A 17,313-nucleotide genomic window follows, 5' to 3' on the forward strand; every position below is an offset into this window, starting at 1 on the left:
CAATTAATAAGAAATCTAAAAATAGTGCAAATAACCTATAATCCAAAATATCAAAACACATACAATAAGTCAAGTTCAGCACAACAGATAATACAAGCTTTACTAAACTCTTGTAGAGGAATCTAAGTAATATAAAGAGGGTAATTACCGAGCAAAATCAGAAAATGACTGCAGCGAATATGCTATAAGAATGGATACTACATATCCAGTATGGGTAGGATGATACATTTCCTGTTGGTTGCAGTTTGGACATGAGGACATCCCACACAGGGACTTTAAACTAAATATGTTCCAAATTCTTCCACTCAGTCGTGTTACCTGTACAAGCTAGTAAATACAAGTCATCTAAAGGCTAGATTATGCAACTGTTTGACCCTGCGATCAACTGGTCTGAATTCAGACAGGGTTTCCTCTCCAAAGCAAAACACTACATACACTATAATCACAAAATTTAGTGAATAGCAAAATTACAGAAATAATTGCTCTATGCAGAAAAAAAAAAAGTGTAGGGTATGTAAGTGTGTGGTATAAATACATGAAGTACCTTGATGGGGCAGAAGAAGAAAGTGGCTTTTCAGTGATCTGCAGAAGTAAAAAAACAAAACCGAAAACCAGTTTTATCACATATTACAGAAGCAGACTTAATAGTATATCACGATTAGTAGAAGGTAAGAAGCACTGCCAGGTCTAAAATAGTTCTCCATCTAGATTCATTTTTACAAGTATAAGGGGCACTCCGGTTTTAGCAAATAAAGATTTTTTTTATCTGAGAGCAGGACTTGGTATATGAAGGGGTTCATTGCCTCTGAATATAAACAGATGATCTCTTTAGGTATTTTGGTGAATAGACAAATTTGTTTTTGCCAAATATAGTCTCAATCCAGGTCCCGTGATCACAAGTCTGACTCGCCAACTCATATCGCATCTTATGAGTGGACTTGAAGTCAGTTTCTCTATGTAAGACTATGAGACTCGCATTCTCACGGCACCCCGCAACAGGCCAGGGGGGGGGGGGGTGGTAGCAATGATCCCTTCCTCCCTTGCTCAGACTGAAGGTAGCGCTTTTTGGTGGGTGGCACTGACAAATAAGCTCTTCCATAAGTCTGAGGGAGGGAGAGAGGAAGTGCCCATTGCACCTATCTGATCTACCCCTCGTCCCAGCTCTCATTCACTGAGAGCAAACAAAACTTGAAAATAATGAGGAATTGAAACACAAAAGTATTTAGAAAGTTGCATAACCTTTTTAACCTTTTTTTTTTATACAGGACTTAATCTTTATTTACATAAAGCCAGAAGCTCCTGTCAAGCATCCTTGCCCCTCCTTTGACAACCTTATTGAAATTACTGTGGCTGCCAGGCAGCATCTTAGCAACCAGACAGTGACTCTGAGCTCAAAATCGGACAGAGAAGGGGAAAAGCAGGCTGACAACAGTGATACCATCCCATTCCTCATATTTGTCAAGTTTTTCTAAAAATAAATTTAGGTGGAAATTCTACTTAAAAATTTGTTCTTTGTGACTTACCTCCTCTTCCTCCTCACCATTGTCATCACTGTCCTCACTGTCGCTGATCTGTAGGTCATCTTCCAACATGCTAAATCCAAAAAGAAGTCTTTATGTAGATTAGTAAACCCCTCTAATAAGTTCTTACAGAAGAACCAAAAAGTGTGCACATTAAGGATTCAAAGCATAATTGGCAGTTTTCATTGAAGTGTATTCTGCATGATGTGGTACCGGACATCTTTCTTGGGTGGCTACCACATAGGTTTATGTACTGAAGTGGTCACAGAAAATGTTATGTGCGATTACACACTGCAGCTTTGATATACAAGGTTGAGATGAGATGACCCTTTTTATTACTGCTTGAAGCTACAAAACAAGCAAGATACGGTGGAAAACGAAGATCGACTAGAGGAGATATGCTTTCTGCATACTGAGCGGGAGGCTTCCTCGCACAGAAAGAACGTTAAATTGAACAAGTAATAGGATGTATATGACCCATAACCAGTTGTCTAATATGTTGGAATTTCCTCTATTTCCCATAGAAATAAAGTAATGCTCTACTTTTTAGAAAGGTGTCAATATAGTCAAAACTGTAAAACAGAGAAATTCAATATTTGCCATATACATCTTCATTACTTTCTTTTTCTGTTCTCACATATTTTGGGACAGTTTTTAAATTTTAGTATGGTTTCTACATGGAAATGTCAAATCTGCATAACGCTATTTTGTCCTGCATGGGCTTGGGTCTGATTGAGTCTTTTACACCTTCAATCCCCACTGCAAATTTCCTCAGTAACATGTACATTTCTGATATTTGCATTGGATTTGATCGTGTTAATCAAATTATTTGAACGTTCATCTGGATGATCATTAGCCAGTCATTTTTAAATCTGCCGTCTGTAGGAACAAAAAGAACAGCACTGGAATCAGGGAGACCGCGCTATTCAGGTCAGTAAACCAGTTCAACTTCTATGACCTAGTGACCAGTCCTATTTAAGGGGAAGGTTTCATGAATTTTTTTTTTTTTTATCATATTGCTTTTAATATTATATTGACATAAATTGTATTTATTTGTGTTCTCATGTTGTACTTTTTACATTCTTACTTTTACTTCTCTATGGGGGCTGCCATTTTTTTTTCATCTCTGTATGTGTCGATTAACGACACAAAGAGATGGAATATGGCACATCAACCCCATATAGAATGCGAACGGGAGCCGTTCCATTCTCAGAAGCGTATGTCGTCTGTGTGGGAACGGCGCATGCGCCGCTCCCACACAGACCAAAACGAAGCTCGTTTGCAGAGCGAAATCCGGCACCATTTTCATGTGGACCGGAAGCCACTGCCGGACAGTCAGATGACAAATTCCGGCCATATGTTTAGGCACAAGGAATAGGAGCATAGACCAGCGGAGGCAGGTAATTTATGTTCGTGTATGTGATGTGCGTATTATGTTCGTGTGATACTGTCTGCTGAGCCCTGTATCCAATCCTCCTACACTGTGCAGTCGCTCAGAAAATGGCGGCACACAGTGTAGAAGGTTTGAAGATTCAAACCCTTCCTTCTCCTGCCAATAGCCAGAAGAAGGGAGGGGGGATTGTGTGAGGACACTGGAGAGAGTGTGTCCACCCTAAATTTGCAGCATAAATCAATGAGGTTGCTTTACAACATTGACCATGCTGCAATTTTGGAAACTGCTCCCTCTAGTGCCCAGCACATGGAAATGTTATAAATTAGAATCTAATTTATAATATTTCCTGACTTAAAAAAACTAAAAAATTCCTAACTGAAAAAAAAATAAAAAATTCTAGCGACACATTCCCTTTAAATGTCTTCAAACTTGCTGCCCTTGCCAAATAATCCATTTCATATTTAAAGTTTACTTTTTTCAGCGTTCTCTGATGCAAAACATTGCCATTTTCAAAGTTATAGAAGTATAAGTATATCATATTATGTCCTTGATCACTAGCAGTGACTCATATCGGTGAACCGGTACCTATATTGAAATACCGTGTTGTCATCAGAACAGAAGCAGCTTACAAATGCAGAAACCCACAAGTGTTCATTTTATGACAGGGTAAGGAAATAAGAATTCCAATTAACTGAAAAAGATTCCTAGTCATTGCGTGTCATGTATATTTACGTTAATTCTTTAACCTTACTTAGGGCTGTAGGCAGCAAACCAGTCACAGAGCTTCTTGGTTTTACCAAAACCTACACATTGGGAAAACGACTAATCATTGTGAAAAGATTACTCATATGGACTTACGATGATCCCTGTTGTGGGCTTGGAAAAACCTTTGAAAAGTTGTCATGGTGTCCTGTAAGGAATATAAATAATGCGTAATTTTCTCAGTAGGAGACTAAGCAGCCTAGATAGAAAAACACTTTTTAAAAAATTCTACTATGTAAATAGTTGTACATCACAAAAGTGGCAAAAGCGTTGCCAGTCAGTACAGATATGAAGGGGATGATTTGTAAAAAATGTAACAAAATTGAAAGCCACCCATAATGACCAACAAAATACCAACATAAACATACATGTCTGTAATAGAAAACCAATCTTAAAAATGCCATGTTAACTGCCGGGCCCTCTCTCCTCCTGTTCCAGTCGGTCACCACGTAAGTTCACGTTTATTGTACCTGCTTGGTTTTATTTATTTTTTATTAAGCTTTTCAGGACCAAGGCCTTGAGATGCCTGAATGTCCACAGCTAAATTTTCACCTTTTGAATGACACATTCTAAGGATGAATACTTTTTTATTTTTCCTTTTTATTTTGCGGCACAGATGGGGCTTTAATGTGGTACCAAAACAGAACCAGTATATTTTAATTACCGTTTTATCTAGGGAGAAATGGGAAAATTAAGTAAAAACTTCCTAGTTTCCTTCTATTTTTCTTTTGTAACCTAACGTAATTAGTTTAACTAGATAAATGTATGGCAAAAAAAATAGTCATTTTGCGACAGGGAGGAGATCATTTCAGCTCCCTGTCACTTCAGGAGAGGGATGACCGCATCAACCCGATCTCTTAAAATGTCAATACAGTGCAATCTGCCATTAAAGATAACCACTTATATTTACGTTCTAGCTGCACGGGGCATTGGAACCTAGAACGTAAGTACACATATTGTGGTCGACTAGGGGTTAATGTTGCGTATTAAAAACTCCTCTCTCTCATAACTACAGAGTCCAGGATGTTAAAAGCACTTTAAAAATAAATAATAATACAGTATAAACTAATTGTTCTAGGCTTACATGACCTCTAAACTTGCAAAACATATTAATATGTATGTTAATCTTTCTAGTGGTCATCGGTGGTGGCGATATAGGAAATGGTAATCACTTCTGAACTAAGTAATCCAACAATCTCCCTGGCCTGAAATGGCTGCAGACAGGCAGGAATAAATTGACTTGTAATATAAATGGAGAAAAAAAAAAGACCTGAACCAAAAGGAAGCCAAACATAACTTGAAACACCTGAAAACACTAAAATCATTCCCAAAATTAAAACTGCTGCTTCCAGTGGGTATTATTGTCAGGTACAATTTAATAAGAAAGGCTAACATGGATCAGAGTTGACCTTTCCGGAAACAGGTGTATTTATACTACAACCTCTGGAAGTATTCTGCACAAGTGATCTCCAGTTGAGCAACTATGAGAAAAATTGGCAATTGGCCCATATGACTTTAGTCGCACAAAAATTAAAAAAAAGTCCATAGACAGCAGCATAAAATTAGTCACCAGTGACCAATTTCTAGGCACATTTGCTAGTTATCCTTTTACCAGCCATTCAAAAAGGCTATGCATATGTAAGAAAAACAAAAACATATTGCTAAAGTTATCATTAAAGGGGTATTCCCATCAGAGACATTTATGACATGTCCACAGGATATGTCTTAAATGTCAGATAAATGCAGGTCCCGCACCCATCTCTAGAACGGGTTCCCCTAAACACTGTCCTAGCTTTTTGTGCTCATGCTGCCTCCCGGCCGCTTACTGATTACATGGTCGGGAGTTACGGAAACAGCGTAACTCGCTGAGCTACGCTGTTTCTGTAACTCCCATAGCACTGAATAGTAGTGACGGAAACAGCGTAGCTCGCATGCTACGTTGCTTCCCTAACTGCCATTCACTACTTCGGGAGTTACGGAAATACTCCGTAACTCCCGACCATGTAATCAGGAAGTGGCCGGAAGGCAATGTGAGCTAGAACGGGGTTTAGGGGGCCCCGTTCTATAGATAGCTGCGGGTCATAGAGGTGGGACCCACATCTGACATTTAAGACATATCCTGTGGATACGTCAGTAATGTCCCTCATGGGAAAACCCCTTTAAAGAGATGTGTGTCCAATAAAAGAGACTCAGAGTTCCATTGATATTCATATCTACTATTCTTCCCTCACAGGTATTCATACACATAAAAATAAACCACTCACTTTGATTCACTTTGACAGACGGAACGTGCTGACTTTCCTGAGGTGCAGCAGCAGAAATAAAAATAATAAAATAGAAAAAAGTTGGATTAGTTACTGCACAACTTAAATTAAGCAAACCTCAATAAGTACTAAGGTCTTAGGTTTCGTTCACATCTGCATTGTGGAATCCGTTTTAGCGGATCTGTTGAAATTAAAAAAAAAAAAAAACAGACTGACTGATGCCAGACTGAATGCAACAGAAGGTAAAATATGTTTGTTTTTGACGGATCAGTTTACCGGATCCGAAAAAAATCAAACTGACTTCTTTCAGTTTGTCATCAGTTAGAAAGGATCAATTTTTCATCTTTGCATCTTCCTTGCTTTCATTTTTAATCTGCGCATATGCAGAAAATAAAAAATCGGATCCGTTAAACCTAATGCATAAGGCTCTGTTCGCATCTGCTTTGGAGGCTCCATTAGGGGCCTCAGTCACAGATCCGCAGGGTTTACCAGCGCAGCTGCGCTATTCTGTCCGGTAAAGTCACGGACACTCCGACGAAAAGCCGATGGAAACTATTAAAGTCAATGGGTTCCGTCCGCAACCGGCGGGTTCCGTTACTCCCTTGTTTTGCTCCTTTGACGAAGCAGAACGGAATGGTTCGACGCACATGTGATACAAACAGATGGCATATCAGTTTGTATCCGTCATACTTTTACTTCAATGTTAAGAAAACCGGAAAGCACCTTTCCGTCATTTTTGACGGAAACAATAGAGCAGCAGACTACGGTATTTCTTCTGTCAAAAAAACGGAAACCTGACGGAGCGGAGCTTAACTGAGCACAACCGATGCAAAAATAAAACCCAATTAAATCAATTTTTTGTTTTTTTTACATTCCTGTGGTCCTCTGACAGATACCCTAGAACAGAAGCCACAATGCAGATGTGAACGCAGCCTTATATACACCTCCACAATATGGCTATATGCGCAATGTTCGTGGAGAGCCATATTCCGGAGCTGTGGAGAAAAGTCATAAAGCCATGTTTACGCCCAATCGTCCAGTACGTCTAATGTATAGGTTTGAATTAAAAAAAAAAAAATAAATGTAAAAGTATACGAACATCTACTGTAATGTTCCCATCGGCAATGTCATTTCGACATTTTGTAAGATTTACATCAGGGAATATATAAAAAAAAACGTTAAGTGCACGTTCACCCTAATATCATAGGCAAAAACTGTGTGAACAGACCCTAAAATTGATAACAGCTTAGAAAAAGACAAGTAATTTGGTATAGGCATTATCACATTTACAGTCTTATTTTGTGTGCACAGAGCTGACAAACTACAAACTAGCTGCAATTTGTGAAATGCAATGTGGCTGCAGACCACACAGGACGACACTAAAAACTGAAGGCTATGAACATGTGGTCTAGATAGATCACTATAAACTATGTGCATCTGGTCACATACTTCTTTTTCAATATTCTCCCACGAGGCTTTGCTAGTTTCTAGCAGTGATAATGAACTTGAATAAATAGGTGCAAAAGCAGTTGAGTCAATTCTTGCAACCAATGACTGGCTAACAAGTCTCTAGAAAAGACTGAAGTGTGACTCTCAGTAGTCACCCAGTTTACATAATGAGCAACTTGCTGCAAATAATCATATGAAAACCAGGAACCTTACATTTAGGCCGGATTCACACGAGCGTGTGCGTTTTGCGCGCGCAAAAAACGCAGCGTTTTGCGCGCACAAAGGGTACATAACAGCTCCGCGTGTCAGCAGCGTATGATGCGCAGCGGCATGATTTTCGCGCAGCCGCCATCATTATGACACTCTGTATGTTTGTGAACAGAAAAGCACGTTGTGCTTTTCTGTTTTTATTCATAGTTTTACTGCTGTTGCGCGAATCACGCGCGTCACACGGAAGTGCTTCCGTGTGCTGCGCGTGATTTTCACGCACCCATTGACTTCAATGGGTGTGTGATGCGCGAAAAACGCACAAATATAGGACATGTCGTGAGTTTTACGCAGCGGACACACGCAGCGTGAAACTCAGACTGTCTGAACGGCCCCATTGACTAACATAGGTCCGTGTGAGGCGCATGAAGATCTCGCACATTGCATGGACGAATATAACGTTCATCTGAATAAGCCCTAAGGCGCGATTCACACGACCGGGTCACGCCCGAGCCCGAGTGCCGGCCGGTAAAATCGGCCATTCTGCCCGGCCGGTTTGCATAAAGTTTTGCATCCGTGCCGGGCAGATCTGGACAGTGACATCAGCGGCAACTCCTGAAGGGGAATCCCCATGTGTTCGGGGATTCCGCTTCAGGAGTTTCCCCTGATGTCACTGCCCAGATATGGACAGAGACATCAAGCGCTCTGTCCAGGAGCGGAATCCCCGAAAACACGGGGATTCCGCTCCTTCAAGGAGCTAAAGTGCGGCTAGCACATAGCAGAGCGGGGAGATACCTCCCTGCTCTGCTATAGTTGCGTCGCTGCAGTAGTAGCAGCCGCAGCAGCTGCTAGCGGCGCCATGGAAGGTGTCGCCGGGCCAGGGCGCTTTTAAAACAAGCAGGGGAAGGGAGCCAGCGCAGCTCTCCCTTCCACCTGCTGCACACCCCGGCCCTGCCACACAGTGTACAGCGCACAGCCATTCGTCAGAATGGCATCAACTCCTCCTCCTCACATGCAGTCTGCGCTGTGAGGAGGAGGAGGAGATAGAGCGCAAGCGCCGGAAAACCCGGCCATCACTCGGGACACATCCCGGTGATGGCCGTGTATTACCCGGCCCCATAGACTTCTATGGGAGCCGGGCGGCCGGGTACCCGGCCGAAGATAGAGCATGTCCTATTTTTTGACGGCCGGTTTTCCAGGCCGTCAAAAAATCGGTCGTGTGAATAGCCCCATTAGGGGTCTATTATTCCTAATGCAGCCGGGTGCCGGCCGATTTATGAACTGCCGGCACCCGGCCGGGAAACCCGGTCGTGGGAATGAGGCCTTACACTGCAAGCAATATCTAGACATGGGAATTGTAAAAGTGACGGAGTGCTAGACTAAAACACCATTTCATGTTCGTTCAAACTAATAATAAACATTTAAAAAGAATGAAAAAAAAAAAAAAAAAAAAAAAAAAAAAAAAAAAAAGAAATGTTACAATTAACAATAGACAAACCTTATTGGGAAACGCAAACTTGGAGGTCTCAGCGGTGCTTGGTGTATGGATACATGTTAATGGTGGAGGCCATGAATGTGTCATTTCCTAAAAGACATAAGAGGTCGATATCTAAATAAAGTTAATTATTCATAAAACATATGCAGAAAACGGAGCAATAGTCCCTTCCTACCAGACAACAAAGTCACAATAGACTTTCCATGTTTTACCTATTACAAAATACCAAACTCTTCACAGAAATGTGTTTAATACCCCTGACAATCCATTAGGATGTACGGAAATCAAATATATAAAACAGAATCAGTACTGGTAATGTTTGTTACTTCTAGAACTTCTGAAACTATGTTTCTGCTATCTCTTTACTGCCCCCCCCCCCCTAATTATATGTTGAGGCTGACTGAAGGCTGAATGACCACAAGGGACTGGCACTATGCCTCCACTCATGCGCAGAAATGTAGGGTCCAGGAATCAAGAGCATCGGGGAAAGAAGGCGACGCGAAGATTTGTCGTTTTTCAGCACGCACAGTCCATTCTTATAATAGCATACTGGGGGTTTGTGCGTAACCCTAAAAGCAAGTTTGTGGACGTACGACGACGTGTAACCATAAGTGAACAGGCTTAAATAGTAACTACACTTTCAAACTTTTGATATGCCTTCGGCTGTGGTCAGCGCTCATCGTCAGGCTGAAGACAGCTCTCATAGAACGTCTATGCAAGTCATCTTCAACTTGAAAGGGAGCGCCAATCACAGCCAAAGGTGCAGGACGCTCAGCTGAGCGATTCTGCACGATCGGCTCAGCACCCGGACATCCACTGATCCAGAATTTAGATATGTCTCTATGACATATCAAAAGTTTGATGAAAGTGTAATTACTCTATTGGGTAATTTTATTTCTTTTTTTTTGGTTGTTGGACAAGCCATTTAAAATCTAGTTCCCATACTGTATGTTCCATAGAAATTGCTAGGGGGCGCGCTACACTGGGAGATTCACTTCTTGTGAAGGATCTGGGTGTACTTGTAAATCATAAACTAAATAACAGCATACAAGGTCAATCAGCTGCTTCAAAGGCCAGCAAGATATTGTCGTGTATTAAAAGAGGCATGGACTCGTGGGACAGGGATATAATATTACCACTTTACAAAGCATTAGTGAGGCCTCATCTAGAATATGCAGTTCAGTTCTGGGTTCCAGTTCATAGAAATGATGCCCTGGAGTTGGAAAAAATACAAAGAAGAGCAACGAAGCTAATAAGGGGCATGGAGAATCTAAGTTATGAGGTAAGATTAAAATAATTAAACCTATTTAGCCTTGAAAAAAGACGACTAAGGGGGGACATGATTAATTTATATAAATATATGAATGGCACATACAAAAAATATGGTGAAATCCTGTTCCATGTAAAAAAAAAAACCTCAAAAGAACAAGGGGGCACTCCCTCCGTCTGGAGAAAAAAAAAGGTTCAACCTGCAGAGGCGACAAGCCTTCTTTACCGTGAGAACTGTGAATCTATGGAATAGCCTACCGCAGGAGCTGGTCACAGCAGGGACAGTAGATGGCTTTAAAAAAGGCTTAGATAATTTCCTAGAACAAAAAAAAAATTAGCTCCTATGTGTAGAAGTTTTTACCTTCCCTTTTCCCATCCCTTCGTTGAACTTGGACATGTGACGTACTAACTATGTAACTCATTAGGTTATTAATCGTGACAAAGCAGTCTTCATGTAAGATTTAAAAAATATGTGATCACTGCTATTGTATGTAAACTTTAAACTACGACTAACCACCAAAATCTAAAAATGGTTGGGAAGTTCATAAAATACATGCCAGATTTCTAGTGAGTTTTTAAAGGAACACTAAACATAAAAAAACGCACAGAAAAAAAATAAATATTCCAGCAATTTCTTCCTCAATGTCCTCCTTTACTTTGATTCTATTTGGTCTTATATTGCAATTATACTGAGAAGTATATTAATAATTATTATATACGTGTCCCAGGAAAATCAGCCATGTCCCCACTCCTCCTATTCACAATCCTGCATCTGGCTGTAAGACAACTGGCTGCAACAGCCTCCCTTTCTGTCCTGACTTAAAATATGAAAGCCAGATCATGTCATATGCTAAAGCTCAGTACAAGTTGTACGGCGCCAACCAGTGAGTTGAAGGGATATACAAAAAATATATATTTAAGGAAGGGATGGACAATGGATAGGGAATTGAGGAATGGACATAGATTACCACTGGCAAATAGGTACTCGGCTCAGCATAAATGTAAAAATTATATATGAAATTTTATCGAACAATTAGTTAAAATATGGCTCAGATGGCACTAGGTGCAACACTGTCAAAATGACAAACACAACACAAATACTAAAATGAACAAGCAAAGAAGACGTCACAAGCCCGGCCGGGTAACTAGTAGTTAGCTCATATTAGTAATATCTAACATTCATATATGATTACATATATAGTATAGAAGAAATGTAGCATGAAATTTACATTCTCTAATGATTAGAACATATATGAGTGCCAGTCAAAAAGTGAACCCGTTCAGATGAGTAGTGTCGATCATTCAATCAATGGGTTTAGGCCACACAAAAGCTGAAATAAATGTCAGCTACAAGTATAAGGTAAATTTGACCTCTTAATGCACGTATATCATAAATCCATATATATAGCCAATATGCCTTGTTGTGTCGGGAAAAGACCAAATCAATCACATGGACATTAATAAAGGCAAGAAACAAACAGAGATTTTTATCCAATGGCATGTATCAGATCGTATACTTCGCGACAATGGTATAACTCCCGAAAAGTCGATCAGGGAATAGGTGCTAAATTCTTTTTAGTACCAATCTGTTGATTTGCCAGGTCCGTGCCTTTTCAGCGGTCCACGTTGCAACTGACAGCCAGCAGTTAGACCAGAGGAGAACAGAAGGTAACAACGGCAGTTGAAGGGAACTATCCGTTCCAATGAAGTTCCTTTGTAGAACATATAATATGTAGCGCCAACTTCCAAGTAAGGAGGGAAGGGAACAGGGCGCATCTGTATCAGCCGAAAGGTCTCACTCCATCTGGATTACATCGGCATAAGCACAGTGCAATTCAATCGTGCATGTGTGGCAGGTAACTCCACAGTACTCCATCTGTGACGTCAGGAAAAGGGGCGTATGCTGACGCATTTCGCATTTGCTTAGTTTTATTTTATATTATTTATATTGAAGATATCCATCTAAACATAACCTGAAAATATGTACTGGTAAATGATAAATAATATGGTAGTAGCTCTATTAGAGATCACGCTGTACATATAGGGTTAAAATACATTGAACAATGCTGATACTAACCTTTGATTGGTTGATGACCTAGTGAAATAGACTAATGATATGATTGCTACGCTCTGAGGAAGTCACGTGGTGACGAAACGCGTCAGCCCCTCTTCCTGAAGTCACAGATTGAGTAGTGTGTGAACCCACCTGCCACACATGCACGATTGAATTGCACTGTGCTTATGCCGATGTAATCCAGATGGAGTGAGACCTTTCGACTGATACAGATGCGCCCTGTTCCCTTCCCTCCTTACTTGGAAGTTGGTGCTACATATTATATGTTCTACAAAAGGAACTTCATTGGGACGGATAGTTCCCTTCAACTGCCGTTGTTACCTTCTGTTCTCCTCTGGTCTAACTGCTGGCTGTCAGTTACAACGTGGACCGCTGAAAAGGTACGGACCTGGCAAATCAACAGATTGGTACTAAAAGGAACTTGGCACCTATTCCCTGATCGACTTTTCGGGAGTTATACCATTGTCGCTAAGTATACGATCTGATACATGCCATTGGATAAAAATCTCTGTTTGTTTCTTGCCTTTATTAATGTCCATGTGATTGATTGGTCTTTTCCTGACACAACAAGGCATATTGGCCATATATATTGATTTATGATATACGTGCATTAAGAGGTCAAATTTACCTTATACTTGTAGCTGACATTTATTTCAGCTTTTGTGTGGCCTAAACCCATTGATTGAATGATCGAGACACTACTCTTTATCTGAACGGGTTCACTTTTTGACACGCACTCATATATGTTCTAATCATTAGAGAATGTAAATTTCATGCTACATTTCTTCTATACTATATATGTAATCCTATATGAATGTTAGATATTACTAATATGAGCTAACTATTAGTTACCCGGCCGGGCTTGTGACGTCTTCTTTGCTTGTTCATTTTAGTATTTGTGTTGTGTTTGTCATTTTGACAGTGTTGCACCTAGTGCTAGCTGTGCCATATTTTAACGAATTGTTCAATAAAATTTCATATATAATTTTTACATATATGCTGAGCCGAGTACCTATTTGCCAGTGGTAATCTATGTCCATTCCTCGATTCCCTATCCCTTTTCCATCCCTTCCTTAAATATATTTTTTTGTATATCCCTTTCTGTCCTGTCTGCAGTAAGATATACACAGATCATTACCCCCAGGGCTGCTATCAGGAATTTCTGGGCCCCCATACCCGCCAAGGAGTCTGGGCCCCCCTGTACGTTTTGCACGTTAACCGATATTGGTACTGATGTCAATTACAGTGAACGAAACCATAGGTCAGGCACGTGACCGGTTAATGCCCTGGTTTTAATAACCGGTTAATGCCCTGTATTTTGTTCAATTCAGCCAAAACGTATCCCACTGTATGGCATACGTGTCACCCGTGTTTCTTCAGCAAGTACATCCTATTTCTTTTTCTGCATTTCTTTAGCGACTGATCTGTGAAAAACAGACCGCACACAGATGTCGTCCGTGTGCTGACCAGTTGTTTTTTTTACGCACCCATGTACGCCACAAAAACGTACCAGAACAGGATAGGCTGTGAGTTTCACGCAACAGACACATGCTCCGTACAAAAGAAAAACAAACGTGTAAATAGAGTAGCCCCATTGAATTGCATGGGTCAGTGTGCTGTCCATTGTTAAAGCAGACAGCACACTGATGAGAAACACGTTGGTGTGAATAAGGCCTAACCCGCGTCCTCGACAGGATTTCTACAAAACGGTTTCAGGAACATGCAGAAAATAGCACAACTGGTGAGGGCAAGTTTATCTTCAGTCTACTTTTATCCTTTACTTCTAGGTTTAGTGTTCCTTTAAGTGCGATACTGATCCCAACTTAAACCGTGTTCCATGCATAAAATTAATCAAACACTTTACACTACGATCGCGGGTATAGTAACCCAAACTAAAGAACAAGTCTTTTGGAGAGGCCACTGGCTCCATCCGTATACTGCTTTCTTTCTACTACACATACAAGGCTAATTCTTTGTTGGTTTTCACATTACCCTGGTCACTCCAGCATTGTGACCCCTCATGTTAGAACAATTATGTTAAATATTAAAATATGTATGGAAGACCACATTTATATGAAATTATATTCAGCCTTTAAGTTTTATTCTTTAAGCATTTATTCTATAAATTTCGAGTATTTGTGTTCTCTTTCTCCAAATATTCAGAATACTGCACAATGATCGCATTTGTAGGACATTATACAAACCTTCAAAATGTCTTCAACACAATGGGCTTCATTAGTGAAGGTCTGTAATAAAAGAAAGAAAAAAAAAAAAGGTCATAAAACAGATTTGGATAACCATATACCATATAAAAAAGACCTAGATCTGGTTAGGAAAATGGTTATTTTTCTTTTACAAAACTAAAGTTGCAAATTCATTTGTGAAGTAGTAAACAGCAGCAATACGTTCCTGGCGGTGATCTGTACAAAGGTTGGGCATGTGAAAGGTGCCTTCTGCATGAACAGCTTTTGTGGCATCGGCAGTATGGCTTTTATTTCCTGTGGTAATTTACTGCTGCTTATGCCAATCTACCAAGTAGCTTGTAGCCGCAGTGTAAACAAAAGGAAGCAGTGTTACATAACCCAGTGATTTCAAAGGGCAAGTTATTTATGTACGGCCACATTTTCTACACCGGAACAAATAAAAACAGCAAAATTAAAAAGACACAATGAAAAATAGCCAGCAAAGATGTGAAGAGCAAACACATTCAACATTCACGGTCACTACATTCAAATGGATGATCTAACAGAACTACCCATTATCTGCCATACACGTAGACTGAACCTATATTCTCTAGTGATATGGGAATTCTAGCATTGGGGCTTGTTCAGACATAGGTAATGAGGTTTATTAACAGCTGATGTCCTCCATCACACACAGGTCACATGGGAAAGGTAACCGGAGATTTAAGAGCCACAACACTCACTCATGTGTCAGAAATACGTAAATTCTCATTACATTGTAAACCATCATTTCAGGGAAGTGCAACATCCATAAAAGGAACATATCATATGTTCACTTCTTCTCTAAGCAATATAGATGACACTTAAATCTTAAAAACTAGTGTGAATGAAGGGTTAACAAGTCAACTCAGTACATCCGGGCAAAATGAGAAGATCTCTGCAGAAAAGAAAGTGCCCAGAATAATGCTTATGTGCCACGGTCGTGAAACAGGGGCAGTTATAAAAATGCATATAATCCCACAGTTCTATACAATATTTTTTACTGCCTAGCGATCACATCAAAACAGCAGCCACTGCGTTTATTAGAATGGGAGTCAAGGTATTTTCAACAAAAAAAAAAAGAAACGGGTCCATATACAGATCCCCTCCTGAGACTATTATAATGCACATACAACTTGTACCATGTGTGAGGGTATGTTCACACGAGGTCCTTACGTCCGAAATTGACGGACGTATTTCGGCCGCAAGTACCAGACCGAACACAGTGCAGGGAGCCGGGCACCTAGTATCATACTTATGTACGATGCTAGGAGTCCCTGCCTCGCTGCCAGACAACTGTCCCGTACTGTAATCATGTTTTCAGTACGAGTAATGACCTCGTGTGAACATACCCTTACAGTTAGGAGTTCTTTCCCTATTTGTACAGAAAAAGGAACAATCAGGCAGCCAGCCCATCTAATGGGCCAAGGACTGGAACAGTCTCACAGACCACAGGTGTCCGTGAGACATCTCTCCAGATATTGTTGGCTTGAGAGAATTTTTTAGCTACCCATACCCATAGCTTTATTATGACTCCATAAAACCTCAGAGTTGTATGGATCTGTAATACAGGACCCATAGACTGCTATAGAGCTCTTCTGCCTTTCTGTATGCCTCCGGTATGCCATGCTCCCTTGGAGCTATTCTTCCTAAGAACACGATATAGCGCTAATGGAGTGACTGTCTTCGTAAAACTGATATGCAGGGACTTCGTACAGCCTCCTGCACACAGCTCCGCCATGGGGGCCTCTCATTGTCTAGGAAATAAGCACTAGTTAAGACAGTAATGTCAAAAAATAGAAAATTGTGTTTTATATTTTTCAATGTCAATTGACAGAAAACAAAATTGCAAAAAAATTGCCAAAATGTTTATAAAGTATTTCACCCATACTTGAGGAAGGGGTCGGTCCGCCGAAACATCGCACAGGTGTTGTCAGACGCCAATCCTCCACACGTCTCTGCTATCAGCAAAAGCCCTGGATCTAACTGAGAAGACTATGATAGAATTCTAACCAGGACATTTCCAGGACTCTAACCTTCAGATGGGTGAAATATTTTATTCACATTTGGCAATTTTTTTGCAAATGTTTGTCAATTGACATTGAAAAACATAAAATGCAATTTTCGACTTTTTTACATTACGGTCTGAACTAGGGATGCACGATGCATCGAAACTTCGATACTGTTTCGATACTGTGCATCCCCAAACGGATCGATACCGTTGTTTCATGTATTTCGATACTGAGCTGTGCGGCTGCACAGCTCAGTATTGTAGCACATGAATGTATGAGAGCGAGGCTGCGGCTGTATAATACAGTCATTGCCCCGCTCCTGAGTACTGACATGCTCACCGCGCGTGCACTTAGTCAGGAGCGGGGCAATGGCTGTTTTACACAGCCGCAGCCCGGCTCTAATGGCAGAGATCAGAGAAACCTCATCTCCGCCGTTATTCCCGTGAATGCTGCGAAAACAGCGGACTGCAGCATTCAAGAGGAAAGTGAGAAGAGGGGATGCCCCTTGGATCGTGTCACAGGGAATTCCTGTGACGCAATTGAGGGCCATACCATATATGGGCAGACAGCCCAGGGTCCATTGAAGGACCCCAGGGCTGTCCTACCATATTTCCTGTTAGGGCATACTTAGGTATGTCCTAACAAC

At 40.7% G+C, this 17,313-nt stretch overlaps 1 protein-coding gene across 3 annotated transcripts in view; it reads right to left on the bottom strand.

Annotated features, from left to right (window-relative positions):
- AFF1 (ALF transcription elongation factor 1) overlaps positions 1 to 17,313 on the bottom strand; it is a 151,518-nt gene that overhangs the window by 25,435 nt on the left and 108,770 nt on the right. For all 3 annotated transcript variants that reach the window (XM_075860853.1, XM_075860861.1, XM_075860844.1), the window contains exons 4-9: positions 14,638 to 14,679; positions 9,094 to 9,180; positions 5,940 to 5,976; positions 3,772 to 3,823; positions 1,524 to 1,593; positions 545 to 582 (exon numbers count right to left, since the gene is read on the bottom strand). In XM_075860853.1, coding sequence (XP_075716968.1) covers positions 545 to 582; positions 1,524 to 1,593; positions 3,772 to 3,823; positions 5,940 to 5,976; positions 9,094 to 9,180; positions 14,638 to 14,679 — 326 coding nt within the window. The remainder of the gene's footprint in view (positions 1 to 544; positions 583 to 1,523; positions 1,594 to 3,771; positions 3,824 to 5,939; positions 5,977 to 9,093; positions 9,181 to 14,637; positions 14,680 to 17,313) is intronic.

This window comes from Rhinoderma darwinii, chromosome 1 (assembly GCF_050947455.1).
Source record: "Rhinoderma darwinii isolate aRhiDar2 chromosome 1, aRhiDar2.hap1, whole genome shotgun sequence".
In the NCBI taxonomy this organism is placed as follows: Eukaryota; Metazoa; Chordata; class Amphibia; order Anura; family Rhinodermatidae; genus Rhinoderma; species Rhinoderma darwinii.